Below are 24,121 nucleotides of genomic sequence, written 5' to 3'. Positions count from 1 at the left end.
GTAAGGAACCTTTTTCTTTTTTTTTTATATTATATTGACTGCAAAAACAGTAATGGAATCATAAACTGTGGAAAAAAAGCAGCGAACGTAGCCACGTGACATCACAAATTGGTTTGTGGACAACCATTATGAAGCCTCGAGTTTTTATTTTATTTTATGTTGATCCATAAGTGACCATATATGGACAATAGGGTGGAGCTGGGAAAGCTAAGACACCAGTGAAGACTAGTGCTACCTAGCTAACTGGCTTAGCAAGGTGAATCTGCTCATTTTAGCTAGCAAAAACACAAGCTTAAAACAAAATGTACTTACTGGAAAAAATGAGCAGCCAACACTTTTGATTGTCTTTTACTCCAACTGATCACTGAACATTTTAGGCGTTGTTACAATTGTTACAATTAACTTTCATGAACTGAAAACAAACTCAAAAATTTCTAGGACAAAAACAGGTGCAACAACCCCAAAAAATTCATGACTATTTAATCGTACATTTGTACACAAAAGGATATGCATAGCTATTGCTCTCTCCTGATTGACAGGTCCCTGTTGGAGTGACTGGTACTTTTACTTTTACTCTGAATGGGACCATTATAAACTCAGTAAGAAAAAATGATTACCAAGGTAATAAATGAAGTGAGAAGTAGGCTCATTTTCTCATAGACTTCTATACAATTTGATTTATTTTTACTACCAATGGAGTCGCCCCCTGCTGGCTATTAAACAGAATGCAGGTTTAAGGCACTTCTTATTGATTTCCCTGTCTGGCCACACAGGATAAGCCCACTTCTTTTATATAGTTTGCAGTGGCGGTTCTAGACCAATTTTACTGTGGGGGCCAAGGAGGGGCCAGTGTTTAATCAGAGGGGCACATTAAAAGTCGTCAAAAATGATATTTAAGCATTCAAAACCTTTATTTTAGCTAAAAGTCTCATATTTGGAAGAACTATATTGATTGAAGCAATGAGACTTACCAACATTAACAGTTATTTTTGTACGATAATGACATTTCTCATTTTTGTGCACAATTACTTTTTTAATTTTGAAAGTGCAGTACAGTGAGAATGATCTTCATATTTAGCTTTTATTGCACAATTAAACTATTATACAATGTACACATTATGGTTTCCTTTTGTGTACAATGAGATATTGTTTGAACAAAAAATAGGTAAGAATTGTTCCGTTGTTAATCGTTATAAATTGATCATTTTATTATTAATTTGACACAGGGGCCACAGCAGGGGCCAAGGGCTTCTTCACAGGGGCAGTGGCCCCTGGAGGCCCCTGTGTAGAACCGCCACTGATAGTCTGTGAATGGGATACAGCATAGTGAAATGATCACCATCTTTATGTCTTGTGCTAGCTGAATGGACGGCGGGTGAAAACCCCAGTTTCCATTGCCGCGGCCGGAGCCAAGGTGATCACTAGCGGCTCCTACAGTCTGCTGGACACAAACTTTGGTCTGCAGGTGAAGTTTGACGGAGTCCATCACCTGGAGATCACTGTTCCTGGAGAATACTTCAACAAGGTATGAAGATATAAGATCAGTCTTATTGTCCCTCCACCAAAGACAAATGGTTTCACAATTCATATTATTCTATTTGGAGTCTGGATTATGGATGCTTCGAGATGCAACCTTGTCAAAACCTTGTATGAAACAATGTAATAACCAAGCTCCATCTCCTTTCTTTTAAGCTGTGTGGCATGTGTGGAAACTACAACCACAACTCCTCTGATGACAACCTGATGCCCAACAAAAAACCAGCCAAGGATGTGATAGAACTGGGCAACAGCTGGAAATCTGATGGAGACAGCGATCCTGGGTCAGTAGATTACAGCCTTTTAACCCTATAAAGCCAAATGTATCATATTTGATACACAAGTTTTTGAAACTGAAATCATTAGTGTGATCTTTTTTTCCCTGAAAAACCTTCTTTTCTTCATGTGTTAAAGAAGAAAAAAGAGCAGCAAATTGCACAAAAATACCAGATGTAGCAAAAAAATGATATGCAGGTTCCACTGGTGGATCAGTCATTGCTGCGAGAAAACTTCATATCAGCAGATGTATGATTTTGTGTTATATGGAAAAAAAAATATATTGCATGTTTGAGGAAAATGATAAAAGGAAGTCAAAGTCTTAATAGGTTGAAAATGTTTGATTTTATATGTTTTTTTTAGTAAAACAAACTGTGAGCAACACTGTGAGCACAAAAAGACCTGATGTATCGAATATGATACAAATTAGAATTCATATATGCCTATTGATATTGGATTTTTTTTAAATTTACTTATTTGTCAGCAGGTTCATCAAACACTTTTTTCATGGTTCAGGCTTTATAGGGTTAACATGGTTTACTGTCTGAAGGCTTCATCTCATGACACTTCATCTTTAGAAATAGCATCCCAGCACGTTTTTTTGACAAAATGGTAAATCTTGAAGTTCAATCTTTCTTTAACTTTTTATCAGTAAATGTGACAGAAATAAATAAATATTTTGATTAATTAATATTAATAAATAAATTGAGATTCATGTAATTTAATTGAATTTAATTAACATTAAATGTACCAAAATAAAGAAAAAATAAACGTAGGCATTAATAACTGACCATTTTTTTAAACCTTTAAATCAATTCCCATATTAATTTAATTTCTTTTTATATTTCACATATATATTTTATTATATTTTTATATCTATACTTATTTTTACATTTAGTTAAAACAAATTCAGCTTTGCATATATACAGAATGCATTTAAATGTATTTATTTATTTATATAAATTCTATATTTCTTTTATAATTTTTTTTACAAGGAATTTTAGTTCTGAATTTATCTATTCTTTTTTTCAGTCATTTATTCATCTTTAAACATATTAATTTATTTAACTAGGGGGATTTTTTTTTTTCCATTTCTGATTTATTTTCCCAAACTTATTTATTTCTATATTTTTTTTATACATTTCTTGTTTGACTGGCGTCATCTTTTTTCCCAATGGTTGATTGACCATCGACATTTCTTGCTCCAATCCCACCCTTACATATCATGCTTATTGAAAAAGCTATAGTACATAGTCCCACTAGCCTGGGTTTACCCATACTGCCTTGCACGCTCAAATTTAATTTCGAACCTCCAGGCAGTCTGGAAACCAGAGAGCTTTCTTAGCCCTGTTTTAGGGATCCAATCACAGAGCGGGGAGGGACGGCAAGACGATGGCGCGTACTACTCGGCAGACGGAAGCTTGTAGTTTTCTTACGGATCCAACATGGCTGCAGCAGACGCCAAACTCTCTTTAGCTGTAGATGGTGTTTTAAATAGTTTAGAGCGAAAGTTGATTTTAAAAGAAGAACAACGTTTGACTTTACACTCCTGTTTCACCACGAAAAAGGATGTTTTAGCCTTGCTTCCGACAGGGTTTGGGAAAAGTCTAATCTACCAACTAGCGCCGCTATCGGGACTAACTCCGGGACAGTGGATCCGCCGAGAGACCCGCAGCAGCTTGTTTATTGCCCATAAAATCAGTGGATGTGTGTGGCTGAATGACATGAGGGGGAATAAAGCGTGAAAATAAATAATCTTGCAGAAAGCGAGAACTGGAGAAGCAAAGCAGCAAGCAGCACTCTCTCACAGACACACACACAACAAACATCCATTTCTGTTGCTCTACTACGTCATCTGATAACTGATATATGTATAACTGATCTGATTGGCTAAGAGCTACCTACAGACGCCTTTGATAGATAGTCTGGTGTTAGCCAGGCTATAGTCCCACAGAAACAACACTTCTACATCCCTGACTGAACTATTTATCCAAACATTCTCTCCAGCTGTCAGCCAGACACTCGTCCGGACATCCACCCTAACTGCACCGCAGAAGAAGAGAAGCTGTACGAGGCTCAGTGTGCCGAGGTCATCCTCTCAGACCGCTTCAAGCCCTGCCACTCTCTGGTGCCCCCCGAGGCCTTCCTGGGTAACTGCATCTACGACATGTGCGAGTACGACGGCATGCAGGCGACGCTCTGTGACAACGTGGAGGCGTACGCTCAGGCCTGCCAGAGCGCTGGAGTCACCATCAGCTGGAGGAACAACACCTTCTGTCGTAAGTCACACTTACAATCTTTATCAGTTCAAATAGTTATAGGTGCAGTGCTGTGGAATGACATAAAACATCTAACAGAATCATGTTCCTCTTTAAATACTTGTAAGACCAAGCTCAAAAAATCCCTATGGATGTTCTACACCTTTGTATTTGTTTTGTTTGAATTTTGTTTGTATTTTTATTTTTATTTTCATCTTGCTATGTAATTTAAGTAAAGTATAGTTACTTATAGGTTTAAGAGGGAGGGTCGCGTATAAGCCCTTTGGGCTTTTTGATCTTTCCTGCATTGTCTTTTACTGTTTCTTGTACTGTTATTTCCTAACAATTGTATGTTTTTTTAAGTGCAAACAACAATAAATAAAAAAAAAAAATAAATTAAAAAAAATAAAGATGCTACATTCACATGTTTTCACACTTGAATTTGTTCCGTCCTTGCAGCCGTGCCCTGTCCTCCTAACAGCCACTACTCAGAGTGCACCGCCCCCTGCCCCCCCACCTGCTCCGACCTCTTCCCCATGTTCTGCCACCTCCCTCCCACCACCTGTGTGGAGGGCTGTCAGTGTGACGCCGGCCACGTCCTCAGTGATGGCAAGTGTGTTCCTCTGAACAAATGTGGCTGTCTGGACACAGATGGAGAGTACCATGATGTGAGTAAAGGGGGGTGTATACTGCTGCTGGCTGCTGCTCCTTCACAGGATGTGATGTCATTAAACAACAGAAATAAATGCATGTTTTCAGCATTAACCCATAAGAACCCAGACCCAGTTATCCGTAAAGGAAAATGATGGGGTTACACAACAGAACAAGTGGACCACATAGCAAGGTTATTATAGTTAACGAAAACTAGAATTGAAAAAACATTTTCATTAACTGAAATAAAAATAAAAACTAGAGTTTTTAAAAAAACGATAACTTACTGAAACTGTATCATGTGGTTACAAAACTAACTAAAACTAACTGAAATTATAGTGAAAATGTCCTTAGTTTTCGTTTTTGTCAACTTTTTTCATTCATAATTCAGTGTTTCTATTTGAACATGCAACACATGGTGAATATGTTTACTGAGACTGGGAACTAGAACCAAAATTCAAAACACCAAGAACTGTAAGAGTTAATAACCTTATTGGGGCTGAGATGGATAAACCAAAGGAAATAAAGGCAAAATTTATTATGATCTATTTGAATCTCGCACCCAACATATAGCCCATTACAAAAAAACTAAAACTAACACTAAAACTAATAAAAACTAAACTAAAACTAAGCATTTTCAAAAAATAAAAACTAAACCAAAACTAGAAAACTCACTCTAAAAACTAACTAAAACTAACTGAATTTGAAAACAAAAATTCACAACGAAATTAAAACTAAAACTAATGAAAAATCCAAAACTATTATAACCTTGCCACATAGAACACATTAATGATGTTTTAAAAAAAAAAAAATCTACCCCTAAATGTCAAAGATCTGTGATGTGACATAAACGTTACATTGGGCGTTTATGGTATTTATGTTTATGATATTTCTTATTTTAAAATAAAAAAGAACTAGACACATTTTCTGCTCACAGAAACACAAATGTGCCTTTTTCTTTGCATCTCCACAACATATATCAAAATTGTGACATTAATAGTGCTGTTTAACAACAAATTATTTGTCAGATTTGTTTTAAAGTAACAAAATAATAATAATAATAATAAATAAAAAAACAAATAACTATTTGCCTTTTTGTTTGCATCTCCATAACATATACCAACATTGTGACTTTAATTTGCGCAGTTAAATGCAATAGGATTGCATTGAAGGACACCCTATTAACGGATTAGAATTGTTAAATGGGTTGAAACAAAGTTTGTTACACGGGTGTCACCATGGGTTCTTATGGCTTAAACTTAAAATATAAACTTTTCTAAGACCGGACAAAACTTAGGGTCCACATCAGTAGTTTCCAGTCTGGGGTTAGGACCCACTGAGGGGCCCAAAGTTGTCTTTGTCTTTGCTACACTAGGTATTTTCCTAAATAATTCAATAAACTTTTTCTTGGAAAAAGACAAGGATATGCTGTGTTGAAACTTTCAAAAATGTGCATATAAGTTTTTACACACACACTGGTGTTTTTTGTTTTCTTCTAAAAATAGTGAGTGTGCTAAATGTGAGATATCAACACTTTTCCAGAAAAATGTCTCTTCTTCTTCTACTGTTGTAACCTATAGCAATACATTACCATTAATCTGCTTTTGCAGAGTATCTGACTGACAAGTATTAAGAATAACTATATAGACAGCCAGTATACCCATATACCCATATGCATTTCAGTCATATCAGGAATAAAAGGAAAGGTTGTTACATAAAGCAATCAATAATTGTGTCAATAAATGTATAAATGTGTCTTTGTGTGTGTTTCTCTGTGTAGGTGGGAGACTCCTGGCTGACAGATAAATGTGCTGATTTATGCACCTGTAACCTTGGTGGCAAAATCACATGTAAGGACCACAGCTGTAATTCCAACTCAGTGTGTGCTCTGGACAAATATGGAGACCTCTACTGCAAACCCACCAGTAAGTTCACCACTCTGATCTGTAATATTCCAGCATGGTGTACCTACTGTAAGCAGTGTGGAGTTTAGAACAGTAGTTCTCAACCTTTTTGAGTGGCGACCCCCAATTTAACATGCATGTTGTCCGCGACCCCCACTCACTGAACAGAATCTCACACGCACAGTTCAGATCACCCAAAAAAAGGAAACAAAATGACCAAAAAAGACACAAAATGACCAGAAAAGACACAAGATGACCAAGAAGCCACTAAATGACCAAAAAAAGACACAAAAAGACACAAAATGACCAAAAAAAGGAAACAAAATGACCAAAAAAAGACACAAATTGACCAGAAAATGATCAAAAAAAGACACAAAATGACCTAAAAAGACACAAAATGACCTAAAAAGACACAAAATTACAAAAAAACCCACACAAAATGACGAAAAAAAGACATTAAGTGACCAAAAAGACTAAAACACATTAACACATGAACACTTTAACACAGTGGAGACAGAGCTGACTTCCAAAATGATTTGGCGACCCCCAGAAATCATCTTGCGACCCCAATTGGGGTCCCGACCCCAAGGTTGAGAATAGCTGGTTTAGAGACTGTAAAGGGAGAGTTCTGACTTTTTTGAGATACTTATTCATAGTCAGTGCATTACATACAGTAAATGGTTGTTAGCACACACCATTTTGTAAGAAAACAGAAGTACAATTTACAGCTTAACCCTTTATCAGGCAAAGAATTATATTTGGTAACTTCAGGTAATATTTCGAGAAAAAAGTTGCAAATTTACTAGATTAAAGTGGCAAATCTACAAGAAAAAAAGTCGCAGATTTAAGAGATTTAAAGTGGCAAATCTGTGCGAACCCTTTAATCCTTAATAGGGCACTCATTGAAATATTTGCAAATTCCAAATTTCAACCCTAGAGAATATTGGAGGATATTACATACAGCCAGAATGTGTAAAAAAAAAAACATACGAAAATAATATTTTGAGAAAAAAGTTTACGAGATTAAAGTGGCAAATCTACAAGAACATTTTTTGTAGATTTATGAGATTTAAAGTGGTGAATCTGGGAGAAAAAAAGTTGCTTTTTTCCCACTTTTTTCTCGTAAATCTGCGACTTTTTGGAGTGTGTTTGAAGCGTTAGTTTAGAAGTAACATAAAAAACATAAAAAAACAAATAAGCTAACTAATCAAGGCAGTAGTCTCGACCAGCAACTCCTGTGCTCTACAAGGTAAAAGTAATAGAAATGTGGCATGGTTGGCGACCATACTCATATATTCTGGGACTGCCCGAAAGTACAAACATTTTGGAAAAATGTCAAAGAAGAACTGGAAAAAATTTTGGCAGTAGAACTTCCAATGGACTCTTTGTTATTTTTATTGGATGTGTTTCCTGACCACCTGTTTACCACAGAACAATGTTATATATTACACATTTTGTTGATGATTGCAAGAAAAATTATCACTATAAATTGGATGAAGAAAGACCCCCCCATGATCACTCAGTGGTTACAGAAAGTAAAACATGTCTACGTGATGGAATATATGACTGCCCAATTACAGCTAAAAGTACCTGTTTTTATGAGGAGGTGGGCCCTAGTTACAGACTATATTGCTTAAGACTCTGATATGCTATTATTATCTAAATTATCCCTTTTTATTTTTTATTTTTATTTTTTTTATTTTTTTTTGGAATACAGAACCAGATAAAATATATGTAATACCCTTTACAGTGCCATTTGTGTGACAGATGAGACCCAATCTCAAGATGTTTTGATTTGTTTTCCTTTGTGATGTTAATTGTCTGTAAATGTGCATAAAGGCAATAAAGTTAAAAAAAAAAAAAAAAGTAATAGAAAGAAATGGACCTGGTCTTGGACTAGATTTGGACATAATTTAGTGAATCTTGACTACAGCCTTGCGACCCCACTTCAAGAAATCCAAACTATTAATTTAGAAATGAAAGTAAGTTTAAGTCATAATCCATTTTGACCATTTTCTTTTCTAACCATCTAGAGTTCGACAAGTGCAGCATCTCTGGGGATCCTCACTACCGAACATTTGATGGTTTCACCCATCACTTCCAGGGTCCCTACACCTACGTCCTGACTCAGGGCCACAACCTGCAGAACTCTCTGTCGCCCCTGGTGGTGAGAGGGAAGAACATCAGACGAGGAGGGAACAGGAGGGTGTCGTTCCTGGATCAGATGTACATTGACGTTTATGGTGTCAATGTTTGCTTCCTGCAGAAAAAGAAAGTCCTGGTCAGTAGTTTGTTGTTTGTCTTACGAAAGCATATTTTGCTTGTAGTAAAAACACGTAGTGACATCATATTGTTTCCCTTCTAGCTGAATGGGGAGCGTGTTGCACCTCCTCTCACTCCAGTCGAAGGTTTGACCATCACCATGAACTCCAGGCAGGTCCAGCTCACCACTGACTTTGGACTCACTGTGCGCTTCGATGGCAGCAGTCGCGGAGGTGAGAGAAGAGAAGAAACCTCTGCTCTCACTAACTGACTTTGGCTGATAGATAGATAGATAGATAGATAGATAGATAGATAGATAGATAGATAGATAGATAGATAGATAGATAGATGGATAGATAGATAGATAGATAGATAGATAGATAGATAGATAGATAGATGGATGGATGGATGGATGGATGGATGGATGGACTTTATTTATCCCAAGCTGGGAAATTACAGTGTAGCAGCAGCATTACACACAGAGACAATAACAACACAATTAAATAATTAAATAAAAAGAACAACCTAGGCATACTTCAAGCAATAAAATATAAAAATACAATAAAATGTAATGTAAACATGCAACCATTCATTCCTCTCTTTTGTCTGTTTGTGTATCAGAAATCGTACTGCCCAGCACCTATAGAAACTCTGTCAGAGGGCTGTGTGGAAATTACGACGGCATCACCAGAAACGAGTACATGAAGCCGGACGGAACAGTGGTCAGGAACCTGGACACATTTGGAGAAAGCTGGAGGGTCAGTGACCGACAGGCGGATCCACTGAAGATCTTCAACCTTCCTCACACAGTCCACAGGTAGGACCACTTCCACAAACATCACAAACATGAGGGTTCCTGAGTGTGGAGGTTCATTCTTGGCCTTGGGAACACCTTGATAACATGATGAAAGGAGAGAGTTCGTAAATTGCTCTGTACTTATTTATGATTTATTATTATGGCACGACACAAGAAGGCTGTAGGATTATGTTTTTAAAAGCTTTAAGAATTTTTGAATTTTATACTACAGGTTAGGGCAGGCCTGGGCATTGGGCGGCCCGCGGGCCACATCCGGCCCGTTGGCTGTCCTTGTCCGGCCCGCGTGATGTTACCCAGAAATTAGAAATCAATATAACCGCAGTGCTTTTATTTTGAAAAAAATAGCAAACATTAGCACTAGCTAACAAGCACTTTTACTATAGTTAAGACAACAAATATAGCCACTAATATATATGACAGAATAAAATAAACTTTAACAAACCTTGTGTCCTGTCAGCCAGCCACTATAGAAGCCTTTTTGATACTTTATATCAACTTTATATGAATTACTACGCACTCGTTATTATTTACCGTTCGTTTTTTCATTTAACCGTTCTACCGGTTATTTCCTGTCACTAGCTTTCAAAATGAAAGCACCCGTTTCACACTGGACGGCACTTTTTCAAAATAAAAGCACCTCGACGTTGTGAAACACCTTGAAAATGTACAAATATGAAAAACAAGCTATATAATACAAAAACACAAATAGGAAGCTTACTAAAGGACATTTACAGTTGTGTTTAAAATAAATGGAAAAGTGATATAGTGATTGGAGTATTTCCTACTTTTTACTGCTATATGTGATTTACTCCACATTAACAGTCTTATCATATGTATTCCTATCAGTAGCAGCTCAAAACCAGATAATTTACTGTATTTTATAAAGCGATTAAATAAATATTGAGCAGAATTTAGTTCAGAGTTTTGGTCCGGCCCCTGCAACCTTCATGGTATTGGTCATGTGGCCCCTTGGGAAAATTAATTGCCCACCCCTGGGTTAGGGTGTTGTTGGCGACCATGAACATCCACAGCAATTTTTACGATATACCACTAAAGACTGTCCTCAACCAAAAACAGCCCTGTTGGCCCTCTTGTACAAGCAGTTTATAATGACCAATATTTATGTTTATTGGTAGGTGGCGACCTCTATTGACTGTAGTTATTATGACGGGCAAAGGAGGAAGTCAGGTGACGTAATGTAAAGAGCGATAAAGCCCACCTATAGGAGGAGGAAGTTGGGGTGGATGGATCAGTATGGGGACAGTAATTTGACCCAGGACACCACTGTCCATGTCCTGTGAGGGAAAAAAAAGTCTACGTTGACTTATTTTAACTTACTTGAATAAGTTAATGTGTAAGTTAAAGCAGCATTACGTAGAACATGTATTTTTTGGGCGATTTAGCAACCCTAACGTAACAGTTTCAGTCTTCTACACTGATGTCACAAATATTATTAAGAGTACTTATGATCAAAAACTAGCCAACTTTGCTAACACAGCCAAACATCAAGCAAGTGCAGCCACATAAGAAGACATAGCAAGCCAGCTAATGGTAGTAATAGTAGTTGAGGCAGAGCAGCAAGAGAAACATTGGAGGGAAAACCAGAAAGCATTTTCCCCATAAAATATGATCCAATTTTATCAAAATCAGTAGTGGAGTGTTAGAGCCACCTCCTTCAAATTAAAGTTTGTAACTGGCCCAAAAGTTCTATAGTGAAAGATATACCATCTTATTGGGAATCAGGCTTTTAAGTATGTTAACTTTATGTATTTAACTCACACAATCATTGTCATAATATCTGAACCTTCTGGATTTTCTCAGCAAGTTTCATAACAATCTGGTATGCAGTTATCAAGAATTCTTAAACACTGCCGCTTTGATAATTATTTTTACTCTATCCCTTCTGTTGTTTGTCTCCAGGCGAGAGGTGGAGACTGATCCAGATTCAGGATTTGAGACATCAGGCTGCTCTCAGTCTCAGCTCAATGACTACAGCAGTGTGACTAAGTGTGGAGCGCTGTCTGACTCCAAGGGGCCTTTTGCTGCCTGCCATGAGACGCTGAAACCTCAAACCTATCAGGAGTGAGTAGTCTGTGTGCGTACGTGTGTGCGTGGATCTGTCCTCTGCAGAGTTTTTTTTTTTGTGCACACAAAACACACAAATATGACATAATGTGTGAGTTTGCTGCCTTTGCTCATGCTCAGTATATCTGTGTGTGTGTGTGTGTGTGTGTCCCTCAGTGACTGTGTGTTTGACCTGTGTGCTGAGGATGGCAGTGCTGCGCTGCGTTGTGCGAGTTATGAAGCATACGCTGCAGCCTGTCAGGAGGCTGGAGTCAAACTTGGACCCTGGCGGAAGCAACTGGACTGTGGTAAGATGCTGAAGACGCTACACTCAAAAAAATAACTTGTTCCCAGAACGTAATAAAATTATGGAAATCATTTCCACCTAAATAAAATGCTTTAGTTGAGCAAGAAACAATTTTGTTGAGCGACAAAATGTAAATATGTTGGGTCAACATGATGTATTTGCGTTACTGTAAATTAATTACCAGGGCTCAGTCCAACTAGATTTGTAAGGGTAATTGTAACATACTAACGTAATTTTATTGGGCCATTTAAACTTGTATGATATTATTAAGAGCTACTTAATTTAATAGGGTAGAAGCCCGGGTTCTTCCCATCTGTCTCCCCCCTTCACACTGTCTCTCACTATCAATAAACCCTTGAAAATGGCCAAAAAAAACCCAAAAACTACTAATTAGGAATGTGCACATGACTGCCACCTACTGCTCTGGAGTTGTAAGCAGAATTGATTTGAAATCTTAACCCATTAGAATTAGGTTGTTTTAACATAAATTATTCTTGTAAATTTTAAATTATTGCATTTTATGCTCAAATTACATGTTTTAAAACTGTTTAACCACAAAACATAATTTTATATAGGAGAAGCTACATGTTAGACTAAGGATTAGGTGACAGACACCCAGTTTGCTTTTTTTGAGTGTACATTCACATTGTGTTGAAAAAACAAGAGTGCGGTGATTATCAGTGATGGACCTCCCCACCATAAACCTCAAATGATGTAATGTTTTGGAATGCATGCCAGTATTGTCCCACCTCAGGCCTCAAAGCCTTCTCCTACCTGCGGTCCAAAGCTCCTTTGCTAGCGGTGTAAACACCAACATCAATTTTTTTTTAAAACTTATTTAGTACACACATCTAGCAATGAATGAAAACTAATGGAGGCCTTAAACCCTTTCTACAAGGCTATACGTGGTTTTGGAAATTACAACCAGCTTGTTCAAAATAACCATAAAAACGTGAGTGACCAAAAGTGCCAGTGGTCAGCCATTAACCATTCACTTCTCTCTCTCTCCCAGTCCTCTCCTGTGTTGCCAACAGCACCTACTCTTCCTGTATGTCACCTTGCCCCGCCTCCTGTGCCGACCTGGCAGCGCCGTCCGATTGTGACGCCACTTCCTGCATGGAGGGATGCCAGTGTGCCGCAGGCTTCGTGATGAGCGAGGGAACCTGCGTGCCATACACACAGTGTGGCTGCACCTTCCTCGACAGATACTATACTGTAAGAGGCCTTATGGAACACTTATAGCGAACCTGGTCTCACAGAAATCCGTGAAATAGCCACGGATTTCGCTTAACTCAAAATCCGTGGAATAGCCACGGAATCGCTCAAATTTCCGTGAAACTGACATGGATTTCGCTACAATGCAAGTTAATATTTTTTCCTATTGGTTTGTTCCAAGTCACGTGACTTTCAAGGTTCCGGTGGTCAGAACAAAAAACATGGCGGACAGTTCTCTCATTTTTAGTGAAAAAAATAATATTTTGACTTTGTTTCTGCATAAAAATGGATTTTGATCACATTTCTAGCGAGAAATATATGTTTTATTTTCTAAATATTCACTCAGTGAATGTACATAATCACTTTGTATGTTGGAATAGCCACGGGATATGACTGTCATTAACTTGCATTGTAGCGAAATCCGTGTCAGTTTCACGGAAATTTGAGCGATTCCGTGGCTATTCCACGGTTTTTGAGTTAAGCGAAATCCGTGGCTATTTCATGGATTTCTGTGAGACCATGTTGCTTATAGCAGTCAGTTTGTCACTGTGTGATCATATGACCTCATCTCATCCTCCATCTCACCTCTCTCCCTCCATCCTGCAGCTGAAGGAGAAGTTTGTGACGGAGGACTGTTCTCAGGACTGTGAATGCACCGCCACCGGTGCTGTGTGCCAGCCCAAGACCTGCCAGGCCGGCCAGGTCTGCGCCATCTTTGACTTCAAACGGGACTGCTTCAAAGGTGTGTGTTTGTGCATCATTTCATTGCATATTTTACATAATACCATTTAAGTAAGCATGAAACACATTTACACATTTTCCAATGACTTTTAGTCATTTCAGGGGACTTTTATTTTTTAATTCTACATTTATTTATTTCAGGAGATTTTTATTTTGTAATTTACTTTTATTAAAATTCAAGGGAAAATGTGTAACAAGTATAAATGACTGAATTTGTTCTTAAAACCAAAATTAATTAGCAAACATTTTATTCTGGAAATATGAAGGTCAAATTTATAGACAATGAATGGCGGACGTATTAATTTGAAATGCAACATTCATGTAATTTGAATATCCTCAGTCTTACAATCAATGTGTGTAATTGGCACCTTATTTACTTCAACATTAACCCTATCTGGTCTTCAGAAAGGAGCTACCTGGTCTTGCTAGCTTATCTTGTACAGTACAAATTGACCCAGAAATTGATAAAACTCTACTCAGTGAAGAGGCAAATGCAGTAAAGCTTGTTAGTGTACTTGCATTTCTTTATTCTTTTACCTCTTTTTGGTGGAAGACCACTGAAAATGCTCAACTGATGATTGTGAGACAAACAAACTAAATCAAACTTTAATAAACTTAATAATGTCTTGTTTTGTGTCACAGCGAGTCCCTGTCTCAGTTACCCCTGTCTGAATGGAGGAATTTGTTTGGACGCCCTCAACAATACATACACCTGTCAGTGTGCAGAAGGCTTCGAGGGTGCAAACTGTGAGGTGGAGATCATAGAGAGCGGAGGATTGGGTACGTGATATCAACATGTCTACTGAATACACTGGTAACCATTTAGCAAGACAGTTCTGATTCTTTAACTGCAGACTGTAGAAGCTCTGCCAGGAAAAGAAAAGTATGCATGAAAAGTTAGGAATGATTAAACAAAAGAAAGTCTGGTATTGTGGTAAGGACTTATTGTTCCAAGATGACCTTTTCCTGATAGAAATGAAAATGTAGAGTCAAAGCTCAGGTTTAATTTAAGTGTTTTTTGTCACAGAGACTAAGTGGATTATCCTGATCGCAGTCCTGGCCGCAGTTGTCGTCATCATCATTGTGACCGCCATTGCTTGTGCTTGCAGAAAACAATCCAAGTGAGTATCAGCCGATTGCTTGCCCTGCCAAATATCAAAGTATTATATATTTGAAGAAGGATATGCATAGTTGTGTGTGTGGGTGCGTCACGACTTGACTTTGGCAGAATGTCCTAAACACAGACTGTATAAAAGAAGTGGATATAGCTATCATGTTGTCACCCATTGGCTTTTAGACCCTGGTACCTGGTACCATTAGCATAGCAAACACTGGGTCACCAGCTAGAGCTAGCTAGCTACCGAATTTCCCTTCGGGGATGAATAAAGTAATCTATCTATCTATCTAGCTCGCTTGGTTTACAAATAGCATCCATAACACATGTTAACTGTGATATTAATTGTAGCTAGCAATAAAACAAGCTTAAAAAAAGTATTCACCCCCAAAAAATGAACAGCTGTCTCCTTTGAGTGTCTTTTAGAATAAATCAACAAGACAATTTTTATGTGACCAAAATGTTCTAATTAACTTTCATGAACTGAAAACAAACAGTGAAAGGAACAAAAACAATAAAAAACAACCAAAAACAAGCATCATGGCATAACCCAGTGCCATGTATACGCATTGCTACAGCATAGAGACAGAACGTCACCCTTTGAAAACCACTCTCACCAGGGGGAAACGGGAGTGTGTCTATGTTCCCCGGGTCCTATGTTCCCCTCTTTGTATGAGACTTGCACAGCAGCTACTTTCTGGTGACTTTGCAGTTCATTTTTTGGCTTTTTAAATAGGGTTAGGGTTAGGCCTATTTAATTTGGCAGTAATGGTGGAAAAAATAACAGACCAAGGAACATAGGACTCTTTTTGGGAAAAGCGGGGGAAAAGGGTCCAAATTAAATAGGCCTAGCCCTATTTAAAAAGCCAAAAAATGAACTGCAAAGTCACCAGAAAGTAGCTGCTGTGCAAATGTAAGTTTTGGGCTGCTTGAGCTAAGGTGGGCCATGCGACGGTAGGCCTGCTGGCCATTGCTGAGAGTCTACTGTAGGGGTGTCAAACTCAAATACACAATGGGCCAAAATTTAAAACTTGAATAAAATCGCGGGCCAACATTGAACAAATAAACCTTTTAATATATACCAAACATGTTTTGCTTTAACATTAAATATGGAACCAGCAACGCTTATGAACATACAATATATAACTAAATAGTTATAGTATATAACTAACCTTCCGATTTAAATATCAAAATAAACTTTTTCAACAGGTTAATAAATTTCTTATTTTTCTTTTCGCCATTTTTGGGAAGGGGTAGCTCGGAGACAGCTCTAGCATGAGGTTGCTATGACGACTGTCACAGAGGAGCGCGTTTCTGGGTCCTGTCCTGATTGACGCACCAAAACAACAGCAGGGCATTGTGGGATTTGTAGTATTAGCTGTAAATGCGCCGTATAATACCGGCGGGTCAGCTTTTATAGTACAATAATAATATAATAATTTGGTATTGCCTCGCAGGCCAAATAAAATTACACTGCGGGCCAAATTTGGCCCGCGGGCCAGAGTTTGACACCCCTGGTCTACTGGTATGTAATGCTACAGGTGAACATAGGGATGTAAACCCCGGTAAACAGATTATTTTAGCAACTTACATCTAGCAGAGAGGACTAGTTAGTTGTTAGTAAGCTAATGTTAGCTATGTTTTAGCAAGCTAGGGCACTAGCAAACATAATACTGCATAGCTTTATGATTTATCCACATTCCACTATAACACAAGCTGCATCCTGTGAAAATGCTTCAGCTAAACCTACAGTAGTAAAGTTTTCCTAAATCTGACTTTTGGATATTTGATTTGGTGACAAATGTTTGCTGCCCACGTAACGTTAGGCATAATTCCAGGAACACACAGTTGTCTTATTCTTAATGCCTTACGTCTGTATAAACTTGTTTCCACTTTTACTGAGGTAATATATCAAGTTTTCTCTTTTCATTTTTGCAACCAGTAGAGTCGCCCCCTGCTGGCTATTACAGATAATCCACATTGGCTTTAATTTTCAGACCAGGAGGCTACATCCACTTATTTTTTACAGTCTGTGGTCCTGACTGATATTTTCCAATCTGAAAACAATGCTGCTGTCCTCTACTAAATATAGCCATAATACTCTTTGAGGCCCAGATCAAAATTTCATTTTCATTGCAGGTCAGACGTTTATGTAATTCAGAAGCAGCAGTCATCTCACATATGGTGAGAGCAAATTACAGTGTCACTGCTTTTTTGGGGAATTTCTGGGAGCATACTGTATCAGCACTGGGAAGGGAAGGGTTTACTTCACTCTACCTTCACTATCTGAGCCCTCTGCAGGCAGACGTGTTGTTAATCATGTTCATTTTGAAGCCTCTCACCTGGTTTCTTTCTGTCCACAGGAAATACAAGTGCGATGACAAGAAACTCCCTATGAAACAAACAAGTAAGAATTATCTTTGTTTTTCCGGAGAAATAGGCTTATGTTGATTACACATGAGGTTATAGGAATAGGAATGAAATAGCTGGAGTTTTTATTATTTACCAGATTGAGCAGTTTATTTGCTGCTGTATTATGGAGTACATGTTGTTGTTAATAATAGACAGATCCCAGACTGTAAAAAAAAAAATCACAATAATGATTTTGTATACAGAATATATATATATATATATATATATATATATATACATATCTATATATACATATATATATATATATATATACATATATATATATATATATATATATATATATATATAATGCACAAGCAAGCATCTAAAAGGGATACAATTCTGAAAATGAATATTAGTTAGTAAAAAGATTTAACTCTGTGAAAGACTGGAATTTAATATTAATATATAGTATTTCTATATCACTTTTGGGAAGGGGACATTTTTGTCCTTAGAGGTTACAAGTAGCAGTTGTTTTTCAGTTTGATAATTTAACTTTATTTTAAGGATCCATAAGTGCCTAAATGCCTCTAAATAATTAAAAGTTATTTATTCTTATATGGAGGAAAATCTCCAAACGTTTAATGGCTGAAGACAGATTAAATTATCCCTGATGATTTTTATTACTGCAGCTCTAATATCTCTCTTTTCTTTTCTTTTAGGTGTTCCATACCAAAACATAGATGACCAAAAAACTGAAAAAGCGTCTTCAATGTGATGACAAACTGTGTATCTGAATGTATGAGGCGAACATGAACACTGTTCTGAAGCTTATTTAATAGAAGATTAAAAGAAATGAAGGACGCCTTGTGAGAGTTGTGAATATTATAGATATTGTTCTGTTGTTGTTTTGCTTTCTTAACTTATGCTTTTGAAGATGTAATTTTAGTCAGATGTGTGTGTTTAATTAACAGGACAGTGGAAATCTTGCTGTGTGTACCTGCAAGTGAATATTTACTTTCGGAATTAAATGCGTATGTAAAAAAAAAAGAAAAGAAAAAAGTGTTTGTCTTTGTTAAAACCATTGAAACAATGTTTCCATCTATACTGATTACAGGTATTTACATTTACGTATTTTTTTCTTAATTTAGATTTATCATTTATCCCATACCCATAAAGTTAGTAGTATAGCTGTATAAAAACAAAATACTCAAAAAAAATACTTGAGTAAAAGTACTTTGGTACTCTCCAACCAATGTTTGTAAGTACGTTATGTATAATACCAAACTCTTTGTTACTATTGGCCTTTTCTACAAGTTTTTCCTTTAGACAGTTCCCTTTCTCTTTATAATTGTAAAAAAAAAAGAAAATTATTGAAAAAAAATTATGAAAGATGTTCTGTAATACACAGTCAACAACAGCCAACATACTTGTGAAACTATGAAACGAATGAGTTTCCCAACAGCCTCACAGAGCTACTGCGGCCTGTTTCACAGGAGTATGTGGGCAGAAATATATGCAGCTCAAAATCCACCTCAATAACTCATGAATATCAAACAAAGACCAACGCATCACCCAGCAATACTTTATTTATTATCAAAGTAGGCAGAAAACCACAGATACCTGACTTGATACATAACAATAAATGTACTCACACACTGAATATGTGTGGCCTTTTAATGGCTCAAATGTATTAAAAGGAGATTCAATACCCAGGAATAGAATAACAAGGTACATTCAGACAATTAGTCAGCCAGACTCAATACAATTCAGCATGTCCTGCTGATAGAAATCCAGTGTACAAAACTATTTCACTTCAAACTCATGAACAGTGTCCTGATAGTCATCATACACAGGTATGACATATGTCAGAGGTCTATAATGTGTAGTCGCTTGAACGCTGGGATGGTAAAATGGTACAGAGATACTGTATGTCAATTAAGTTTTGTTGAAGTGTTCAAGGTTCTCATACCCTTTATCGACTAAGGCAGTTCCAGGGCCGGTTCAGAGCAGGTGCCTAATCTTGAACCAGTTCTTCGCTTTTCGACTGCCAAAGAACCGGTTCTCAGCCAGGAAAACTGGTTCCAGAGCGTCACAGAGTCTTTGTTGGTCTTGAACCACGAACCACTTACGTCAGGGGCTGGGGGCGGGGTTATCGTGAGCAGCGTAAACAACTAAAACATGTATGGTTTTTTATTTTTTATTTATTTAACTGCAATGTGATTGTTACGGGCTTGTGTTGTTAGCGGGCTAGCATTACCGGGCTAGCGTTAGCTTACAACAGAGTCTGGCCTTAATGGAACACTCTTCCTTTAAGGCGGCGCCACTTGGCTAGCACTTAGCTTAGCCCAGTTCATTCATTAGGATCCAAACAGATGGACAGTTAGAAGCGACCAAACTCCTCCACGTTTTCCCTATTTAAATACAGCTACACGAGTAGTTAAACGACCAAGTATGGCGACACAAAATAAAACGTGGCGCTTTTCGAAGCGGATAAAAAGGATAAGTAACGCAGTAATATCATCACTTCCGCTCCCTCTCACTTCCGTCAGGAGTGATGATATTACTGTGCCGAGTCGAAGTGCTCCCAAGTGCTATTCCGCCATACATTATAGTTATCCTTTTTATCCGCTTAGAAAAGCGCCACGTTTTATTTTGTGTCGCCATACTTGGTGGTTTAACTACTAAACGTGGAGGAGTTTGGTCGCTTCTAACTGTCCATCTGTTTGGATCCTAATGAATGAACTGGGCTAAGCTAAGTGCTAGCCAAGTGGCGCCGCGCGCCAGGGCGATTGAGTGCACGCATTGAGACGCAAGAGGTCTGTATCAACTCGTCTTACTTACTCGAATAACATGTTTTAATATGAAAAAACGGTGGAGTGTTCCTTTAGCATCTTACGTTCAGTGTTAATAAGAACGTAATCTCCGTCCATCGCCGTATACAGTGAGGTAATGACGCTGCCCTCAGGCCTGTGGAAAAGCAAACTGGTTCTGAGGTGGTTCGCAAATTAAACCAACTGCGAACCAGCACTAGCACCAGCGCAGCAAAAGAACTAGGCTCACGTTGGTCGAAAAAAGGGTCTGAGGAAGATCCTATAACTGTACTGCCCCCATGACCTTTTGTTTGCCCTAACCAACACTTAGGTCTATGACCAGTCAAACTAATATTAGCAAGACATTTGCTGTGGACATTTATGGTATCAGAGGATAAACCATGATGTCTTGGTTCCCAGCCCTTTTTCAAGCGTATACAATAAATGAAGATCGCAATTGTTCTTGATTGTTCATTTGCATCAATACACCACAACAAATTCCTTGTATCTGAAACCTACTTGGCAAAAAAAAAAAAAATAGCATTGTATGAACGTTTAGCAAGGGTTCGAATGTAACGGATGCTTTTTTACATAGAAAATCCCTGCACTCTATCTTTAAAACTAATGTCATATTATACAACCGGTGTCAATACTGTATGTTAATGATCAGTATACACCTTCTTCTGTTACTGGATTACCAACCACACAGTCACTTCAGAGAAGCTGGTCCCATAGTTTCTACCTACAAAGGAATGATGTGTAACTGTAAATTCAATGCACACTTCCTGGAAAGAACTATTAGTTGGGCCAATAGAGACACACATTTCACCAACTAAAAGACTCATCTTACCAGAAGTTAATAAGAATTGGATACTTAGTCAACTGTCAATCTACTCAACACAAATATAAAGTTTCCAATCATATTTTCTTGTCAGTTTTTTTCCAGTGAAAATCTCAAAACAACTTCAGAAACTCAAAAAATGTCTTAAAACATGGTCTCAATTTTCTCCTAGTACCTGAAACAAATGATGACCCCAGGTGAGCTATGTGGTTTAGAGCACCCTAGGGTGTATTTGAAAAAAAAAAAACAGAAATTGCACAGTTCTCCCTGGCAAACAATCTAAGAATCAGTGAGTCTGTTGTAATTGTCAGTCTTATTTAAAGGCTTTAATTATTTCCTTTAGTGGCTTCTGAATGAAATGCTATCAATGTGGGTTCTAGAAACATAAAAGAAACTCAAACCAACATCAACCTCTCATACCAGCAGGACCCTGTTTCAGAAACGAAAGGCTCACATTATACATGCAGGACTGTATCAGCCATTAACATTGGCTAAATTGCTGCTCTTTGAATTACTGGACAATGAAATAAGGACACTGTAAAAGGTGCTGGTACACAGCTCCAGTGTCGGACCATGGAGTGTATGTGAAGGGTAAAAGAGACAAAAACACATCCAACATTAACAATAAATAGTAGTCATTAAGTCAAGTATATTTAAATAAATCAGCCAGTGTAAAGACTACTGTATAGAGCTGGATCACACTCATCCAGCTGTCAGCCAGTGTAAACCTACAACACATTTGTAGTCCACTTAAAAATTCACAAAACACATTTTTTTAACCTTAAATCTCTCAATATTAATTGAAATTACTAATGCATGTCCCCGACTCAGTAATGTAAAGAAGTAAAGCCTGAACTGTTTCAAATACTGATGAAACCTAAGCTGACTTTCCGTACAAGGAAAACTAAAGAGGCTGTAGTTTTAACCTATCAAATAGGAATGTCTGTCTCATGTTATTTAAAGGAACGTTTTGCTGTCATACCCAGAATCAGATTCAGTAGTCAGTTTCAGTTTCTACATCCGAGTTTCAGAACACGTTTAGCTTAGCTTAGCACAAAGACTGGAAGCAGGGGGAAACTGCTAGCCTAGCTCTGTCAAGAGAGGGAAAAACCTATTAAAACACCCCAATAATAATAATAATAATAATAATCTCACGTGAAGCAGTTGTTGTTGGAATTATATGTTGACCAACAAATGCTGGGGCAAACCAGTCCTGTCCTGCCCTCTTATGCTGTGTTCACACAAAACATGATTTTATACAAAATCAATGCAAAAAGGAAAGTCATACAAGATTCATACCAGATTCACATCATTTTTGGGACACTGAAAGCCTATCTGCATTGAGATTCACCTGCAATGCATAGCTTTGACTGATCCAAACTCCATTCAGAAAACATGCATTTTAAAAGTTTTTTGCTTGTGGTCTTGCAGACAGACCTGACAAAGCATGGATTCAGACTTTTTAAACATCTGCATCGGTTTCGTAATTTCAGCATAATTTTTAGCGGTTTATTGCAACTAAATCACACTAAAATCAGGTTACTTGGGGTTCACACTGCTTTAGTAGCAGCAGCCATCCAGACACGATTGCCGGAGAAGGCAGTGAAACTCAGCGAGTCGTGTACAACAGGTACAAAGCAACAATAACAGTAATTTTGGCCACGGTTGAAGGTGAAAAGTAATGACAGAAAAACGTTATATGTGACCAAAAGCCAGCCGACTATGAGGACTAGTTTACTGTAACCCGGAAGTTAGCTTCACCAGGTTTCCCTCAACCAAAAGCCAATGGGATTTTTCCATTGGATTTTGGATTATTGCAGAAAATAAGCTCCTTGGCAAAGCAACATTTCGATACTTTAATGTTACTTAGTATCAAAAGTTGCATGGAAACATTCCGAGTTTTGAAGTGCAAATACAATTGCAACAAAATTAAAAAGCTAATGTTGAGCAACGTATTAGCAACTGCCTCTTTTAAGACATTTAAAAGCTTCAAAGTCAATGAGTATTTACTGACATATTTTATGTTGTGAAAATCTCTGATACTTGCACTAACCACAGAGCTCATTTCATGCATCTAGCTAAAAAAACATTCAAAAAACAAGTCTGAAGCGAGGAAACTGGAATTGCAAAAACAATTGCTAATTTCTAGCTTTTGTTGAACCTGGCTGCAGAGGTTTGCTTTCACCCCCAGTTCATTATGATGGTTAAACAACAAAGGGTCATTAGTGCACATAGTGGAAGCAGGACTGGTGTAAGATCTGTTTGGAGATGCAGCTAGACCAGCAGTTTTCTCTTATCTAACGCTAAGTGTATTTCACAAAATGTTGGTAGCACCAACGACTAAGTTATCACCTGATTATATCCTACAAGAAAAAAAAAGAGCTGCCATAAAACAGAAAAACAGTCAACGATGATTTCCTAAATATCAACAAAATTACACAGGCATAGGAAGGCAATGAAAATAAACCATTAAGCAAAATGGAATTCTGGAAGGCTGGAAAGAAAATTGAAATGATGAACCAATGAAATGAAGGAGTGTTGTGGCTCCACTTTTCTTTTGTTCCGTCCTCTCAGGACCATCACTTTTCTCTCCACCCGTTTTCTCCTCCACGGCTCCTCCTTCCTTTCCTCCATCCACATCTCGTCTCCTTCAGGAGGGAGGCAGGACGGAGGGTCCAAACACTAATGTTTGTGTCCCCAGTCGAAACCTTCCTCTGCAGGTCATCTGAGGAGAAACAATGAAGATCTGTAAAGTTAATTTACAGTTTCCAGGAATGGTAAATGGTTTGTATCTTAGCCCAAGTCACATTCAGCACCGTGCAGGTTCTCCACAAGGGGGAACTGTTTGATCATTGTCACACAAATTTGACTTCTACGACCTATGCCAAATAGTGTCTGGCATCTTTGGAAATGTTTTAATATAAGAGCCATTTACTGCTGTTACAAACAGGGTTTCAAGCACTTTCAAGG

The 24,121-nt window shown here is 37.7% G+C and overlaps 1 protein-coding gene across 1 annotated transcript in view; it reads left to right on the top strand.

Annotated features, from left to right (window-relative positions):
• zanl (zonadhesin, like) overlaps positions 1-18,542 on the top strand; it is a 43,972-nt gene extending 25,430 nt beyond the window's left edge. The window contains exons 35-50 of the mRNA XM_059354612.1: positions 1,361-1,525; positions 1,693-1,820; positions 3,820-4,091; positions 4,530-4,738; positions 6,502-6,646; positions 8,659-8,906; positions 8,991-9,120; positions 9,509-9,704; positions 11,625-11,786; positions 11,946-12,076; positions 13,088-13,290; positions 13,897-14,032; positions 14,674-14,811; positions 15,059-15,152; positions 17,509-17,552; positions 18,220-18,542. Coding sequence (XP_059210595.1) covers positions 1,361-1,525; positions 1,693-1,820; positions 3,820-4,091; positions 4,530-4,738; positions 6,502-6,646; positions 8,659-8,906; positions 8,991-9,120; positions 9,509-9,704; positions 11,625-11,786; positions 11,946-12,076; positions 13,088-13,290; positions 13,897-14,032; positions 14,674-14,811; positions 15,059-15,152; positions 17,509-17,552; positions 18,220-18,275 — 2,457 coding nt within the window. The 3' untranslated portion in view covers positions 18,276-18,542. The remainder of the gene's footprint in view (positions 1-1,360; positions 1,526-1,692; positions 1,821-3,819; positions 4,092-4,529; positions 4,739-6,501; positions 6,647-8,658; positions 8,907-8,990; positions 9,121-9,508; positions 9,705-11,624; positions 11,787-11,945; positions 12,077-13,087; positions 13,291-13,896; positions 14,033-14,673; positions 14,812-15,058; positions 15,153-17,508; positions 17,553-18,219) is intronic.
• The last annotated feature ends 5,579 nt before the right edge of the window (positions 18,543-24,121 follow it).

The sequence above is a fragment of the Centropristis striata genome, chromosome 17, assembly GCF_030273125.1.
Source record: "Centropristis striata isolate RG_2023a ecotype Rhode Island chromosome 17, C.striata_1.0, whole genome shotgun sequence".
Taxonomy (NCBI): Eukaryota; Metazoa; Chordata; class Actinopteri; order Perciformes; family Serranidae; genus Centropristis; species Centropristis striata.
The sequence above is the reverse complement of the archived record's forward strand: the minus strand, read 5'-3'. Positions and strand labels throughout refer to the sequence as shown.